The following is a 6,000-nucleotide window of genomic DNA, read 5'->3' on the forward strand; positions in this document are numbered from 1 at the left end:
TGACCTTTTTTTTCTTCAATTCTGCCAAACGTGAAAAGTCATGATACATGTGTTGCAACACACATTTCCTCTCCGGAGCAAAGGAAAAAAGCACACAGCAGTTTCCTGTTTGTCGTTTGAAACAAGGCCAGCAGGGTGAGCGAGGTCTGACGACGTTGGGAAAATTATTAGCATTGTTTACACTGTAACAGACAGACAGACCTGCAGCCTGCGAGCTCCAGTCACAACATGCAGCGCTGCCAGTCGAAGCTCGTCTGGGCCTCATGGAGGATTGAGACCCTCGGGGGACAGTTTGACTGGTCCCCCCCCCCCCCCCCCGCCGCCTCTCACAAACTCTTTCTTCTCTTTCTTCTCTCCGACTCTGCTCGAGCCATTAAATCACGTAGAATCTTTGCCTTTATATTTATTTGGATTCTTTGTACTTTTTTTTGGCCTGGCGTCAACATTAGGATAGGAACTTTCAGAGGAATCATTTTCTTGGTCTTTCTTTGACATTTGAAGACGTCTGTGATTCAGCGCTGAACAAAGACAGAGTCAGGGGGAAACCCCCGTGCTTCTTGCGAGCACGAGAAAGGACTGGAATATGTTTAGGTGTTCAGCTGGCACCAGCCTGCCTGCCAGAACAAAGCTAATCAACTCTCAGAGAACCTCGCTAACCTGCGCGATTATCCGCGGAGAACGAGTCACAGAGGCAGACACGTGACTCGATTCTGGGTCTATTTGTGTTTGTAGCACCAGACCACATTGTCCGATAATCAGAGTAAACAGAGTAAAGTTGTCAGCGTGTCCGGCTCGTCCAGCTTGGTTCTTGTTATCATGTTTGGACACGATGTGATCTGTATTCGACCACAGTTAATTAGTGTAGATGAGCTGCCACCAGCACAGTTGTATGAGTGGGTATGAGATTTGATTCTGCTGCAGCACCTCACAAATTATCACTCCGGCTGTGAAAACATTTCTCGGATTTCTCTCTAATAATTCATTTGTAAAACCTGTGAATTTGCCGGGGCCACACAACAACACATCATTTCTCAATCATAGCTGGTTGTTTACGAGCTCGAGTGTATTGAAAGTGAAATGTCAAATGACATCATCCCTGACCTTTAAGATCACGTCTGTAAATATTGACTATTAGGCACCACACTTCATCGAAGATAAAGAGGAGGCGCAATCTGTTCGAAGGTTTGAACACCTCCTCCCCTCTCCGATGCTTTTTTTTTTAATCTCTTTTCTTTCATTTGACCAGGTGAAGGTCTCATTGAGGTTGTCATGACATTTCTCATGTGTTAGGTAGAGACAAAGAGAAAGGAAGGAAAGGTGAGAGAGTGTGTTTGCTTATTGAAACGTGTAGTAAAAACAGCCTAAATACAATATCCATAAGTGACAGTGATAGTCTTAGAAAAAGATTGCGTGTCTTTTGGAGTAAAGACGCTTGTTGAGGGGAAGTTCGCTTTACTGAACCGTACGTTAAAGCAGCTATAATCAATATTTTTGCTGTAACAATGCATCAAATGATAATGCGTCGCTCGTAGTGATTAAACCTCCGGAGAATATCACCTGAATCTGCAGCTTCTTTGTAGCGAGTTTCAGCTCATTGTTTGTCTGTCTGCCCCACAACTTCACCGTTTTCACTCTCGCTGCTCTCACAGCGTCATTTTCGGCATTTGTTCTGAGCAAAGAGCTCTGGTAAACCCTCTGTACGCCACCGGCTCAGCAGCAAACAGCAGACAGACACATAGTGGAGCATTTAGCAGCTAAAGAGACAGATATTTCCCTCAGGAGTTGGTGGAGACCAAAAACAGAGCTAACGGAGAGAGAGAGAACACTGGACGTCCATTAATCAGGCGACACAAACACGACTCCAAACAAATGATTAGATCTCCAGATCAACTTAAAAGGTGATGATATGTCAATGCTGTGTTCCCAACAACCAATGAAATCAGTTATTACAGATGTAAGTGTACTTGAATATACAAGTACATTAAGGGACCCTTTTTTACGAAGTCAACTTTCGCATCCCGAACTTTAGTACATTTAAAAGTACAATTAGATTCCTCAAATGACCCAAATGATTAATAATCTGAATCTTGTAATCATTAGGGAATAATGACAAAATTGGAGTGTTACCATTTCCTTCCTCTGCCAAGTCTTTAGCCTCTGCAGGGTGTAGACAAGGTGAACCGACCGACCAGGAGGAGTTACTGTTGCTGCTACAAGAACGTGACTCGTCGCTAGTTTTCTCTTTGGAATAAATCCTAATTCATTTTACAGTTTTAAAGGCTTGAAATGATCTAGTTTGTACACAGTGTCGGTTCACACTTTCGGACAGGCTCTTCTCGAAGGTATTCGTAGTGTTGCGCTCAGTGGTACAGACGACGGAGGTAGCTGTGTAAAGAATGGAAAGAGAGAAGTTTAAACCCTGCTTACTTCACCTACACATCTGGCCTGTCGCTGCTGTTTGATGATCGCTTTGTTTCAAGTATACTGACGCCTCAAAAAGAACAAATTAGAATTGAGTACATACACATACATACAACTTTTACAGGACTCTACCGGGCAAAAGTGCAAGAAGCTTCACCCTCCATCAGCAGCTCAAAGGTCCAGTCCATGCCAAAGAAGGTCATAGTCCTCTAGAGGTCCGCAGTTTGTGTTTAATCGCCATATCATTTAGTATCATGTGTTGTTTTCCATATTTGACACATGCTGATCATCATTTGGTCATCAGTCAGTTTCCCACAGAAACACCAGTTGTGTTTGATGGCGCCAAGCTGGAGGCACCGCTTCCGGAGACTGAATCCGGCATCTTAGCAGTAGGGGGGCAAGTGCTTTTTCCCCCCACGCCACCACACCGCCAAGGCTGAGTTTAGTCATTTACCTTCAGTTCAGGCTTGATTTGTACGAATTTGTATCCGAAACTACCGGAAACAGCATCTGATGTTGGAAATACATCTGTGGAAAAACGTTCCTTCTCTCCCTCTTTGCTTTTGGTCAAGCAAAGCTTTCTCTCTCTAACACTCCCTCTCTGTAACCCTCCCCATCCAGACCTCAGTGACCAGCTGTTGGAGGTGGTCGGCCTGGAAGGGGCGATAGAGATGGGGCAGATCTACACTGGACTGAAGAGTGCTGGACGCAGGCTGGCTCAGTGTGCCAACGTCACCATCAGGTCAGAACCTCCTGTCTCTCAGCTGCTTCCTCCATCTTTCCCCACATTTAATCCATCCTCCTCCCTCCACCCGTCACCTTCTGATCTCCATTCAGCATCCTTCCCTTCGTCCGTCTTGTGTCACTACCCTCCCCTCCCTTTATCTTCCCTCTGGTCATCCAACTGGAAACTGCGCATAATGAATCCATCTCCATTCCATACATGTGTGATCAAAAATGTATTCCTTTTGAGTGTTTTTGTGCATTTCAAGGCTAAAATCCCTGCAGCATCCAAACAATAACACGTCTGTACCTAATGAATTATATATTTCGACTGCATGCTCTACTAAGTGAGCAGAGGACTGACTCGCAACCACAAGATGAGAAATGGTGTGTCTGCAGTGTTGAGGCCTATTTTGTGTTTGGTTGCAGGCTCGCAAACCACCCGGACTCGCAAAGCTGCGACGCTAATGAATTTTTGTCTGTCACCGTCACCTGTGGCAGATGTTAATGATATCTGTAAGAAAAGCACAAATTATGCTTTCCACATCCTCATGGCTGCAGTGGTCTGGGTCATGTAACCCCATGTCATGTGCCCACATCCACGAGAGTCCACGAGGACCATTTACGACCGCCAAGTGCTCGTCCACCCTCCGTGTCAGCATGTGGAGGACATGCGGCCCTGCTACCGTCACAACATGGGGAATAATGAAACGGCTGGTGCACCCAAATTCAAATTTCACAGTGTATGAGCACAACGGGCTGAACTTAACCGCAATAACCGTGACACCAAACATCTTCGAGGCATTGTGAATGTAACACCATCGATGGGAAAAATGTGGATAAAAGTGAGACTTTTTTTTTTTCTGCCTTTTAAAATGTAATGACCTTACAGTAACATGAGGCAGAGGAGGCACCACGGATGAATGGAGAGACATTCATTCCTCAGTGTAGTTTGGGATTAAGACACACGGGTTTGCGTTCACGCCATTTCAAATGAATTACAATGTGCTTACTTTGTTATTTGAGTTTGAGTTACGGTGAACTGGTTCTGACACATTTTGTTTTAATTCACCGAAAGTGGTTTCAGTTCAGTTGTTTTTGTTGCTCTTGCAAGACTCCGTCTGTTTACCATCTGCAGGGAGCCAGTTGCTGTACCAAAGAAGTGACATTTACAAGTTGTGCTCTCACTTGTTCAGCTAATATTTTCCTAGACCAGAATTAAAAGAGCATTCATCGCAGTCATTCTCCCATACTGTGTTTCTCCAGCCGGGGAGGCATGCATGAAAGTCTTAAACCAACTTTGTGTGAGTGTGTGTGTGTGTGTATATACAGTGGGTCTGTGAGTTTAAAGAGTGGGGGCCTGTCTGGGAATGGGTCTCATGGGAACAAAGGGCGCAGTGTTTGACCCTGTCCTGGGACAGTGTGAACAGGCCTCTCGTGCCTCAGAGGTGTGTGTGTGTGTGTGTGTGTGTGTGTGATCTGACCTTCACAACCTCCAACCCCACCCTGTCCTCTCTCTCTCTCTCTCTCTCTCTCTCTGCCCCCTCCACCTCTCTTGCTCGTCCTCCTGCTCTCTCATCACAGGACGTCCCGGCGGCTGCCCATGCAGATCGATGGCGAGCCCTGGATGCAGCCCCCCTGCACGGTGAGTGAGTTAAATCACAATCACTGCTCCCTTGTTGCAAAATTGTTCCAAGATACGGATTGTCATGGGGCCTACAGTATGTCACTACTTGAAAATATATCAAGGACCCCTTTAGGCCCAAGAGACCCCACATATTGGTACTTATATACAGGTGCCGGAGACACCCATTTGTTAGGATGTATGTATTATATAACCAGTGCAGAGGTTTCATCTCAGTTCTGGGGAAATATATGAATGAAGGACAGCACGTGATATTGAGCCTCACATCCTTGACAGCTGATGAGTGTTACTCAGCTTTTGTCCTGTCTTGGCTCATTTCTTTCTACTTTTATTCGTCTTCCCCCACACAACTAGCCTGAACCTTCAACGCTGTCATGCCATCAAATATCACAGACCGGCTATATTCTTCATAGAAAGAAAAATAGAAATTATCTATTCATCCTCACAGCTTTTCAACCGTTGTTGATTTCGTCGCAGTGGACCTTCATGGGGGCAGGAGATAGAAAGCTTTGTGTTGCGTTCTGTGACTTATTTGCAAGGTGAAGAGCCAGGAAGTGACGACTGTCGATTTGTCAGACAAGACATTGAGAACAGACTGTTGATAAACCTAATACCTTTATCATGTCCTTCTCTATCTGAATCATGCAGATCCGGATCACGCACAAGAACCAGGTCCCCATTTTACTGGGCCCGCCTCAGAAGACACCGTTCTTTTTCTTCAAAAAGCGCAACCGGAGCCGCGACTAGGACACACGCATGCACACACAAATATACAAATATACAGTACTTATATGCACACACACACACACACACACACACACACACACGCCACCCGCTGTAGAGGCAGCTCCATCAGACGACACTGTTCCCAGGTTGGAGGTTGAAAGTGGGAAGTTCATTCACAGGATCACATTGACGAGTGGAACATTCCTGAAGTCAGGGCGCCTACAGACAAATCATTCCCAAAGGAACCTGCGGCGATGGCGACCGAAACGAAAAGACTCTCAGTATACAGTACCGATCTATTCCTGTGTAACCATCATCCTCTAGTCTCCGTCCCAGCCGTGGATTTAGTCTGAGCCACTTGAGTCTCAGTCCAAGCCGCCCCCTGCCCAAAAAAACTCAGCCATATGCCAGTACTGCACTGCCCACTAAACACAAGTTTGGCTGCTGGGATTCCCCTCACAGTCCACGGAGGAAGTAATTGAAGT

The 6,000-nt window shown here is 45.8% G+C and overlaps 1 protein-coding gene across 4 annotated transcripts in view; it reads left to right on the top strand.

Moving 5' to 3' along the window:
* The window catches only part of LOC139291942 (diacylglycerol kinase beta), a 76,591-nt gene extending 71,055 nt beyond the window's left edge, over positions 1-5,536 (top strand). For all 4 annotated transcript variants that reach the window (XM_070914011.1, XM_070914009.1, XM_070914012.1 and 1 more), the window contains 3 exons: positions 3,043-3,163; positions 4,729-4,789; positions 5,438-5,536. In XM_070914011.1, coding sequence (XP_070770112.1) covers positions 3,043-3,163; positions 4,729-4,789; positions 5,438-5,536 — 281 coding nt within the window. The remainder of the gene's footprint in view (positions 1-3,042; positions 3,164-4,728; positions 4,790-5,437) is intronic.
* The last annotated feature ends 464 nt before the right edge of the window (positions 5,537-6,000 follow it).

This window comes from Enoplosus armatus, chromosome 11 (assembly GCF_043641665.1).
Source record: "Enoplosus armatus isolate fEnoArm2 chromosome 11, fEnoArm2.hap1, whole genome shotgun sequence".
NCBI classification, from domain to species: Eukaryota; Metazoa; Chordata; class Actinopteri; order Centrarchiformes; family Enoplosidae; genus Enoplosus; species Enoplosus armatus.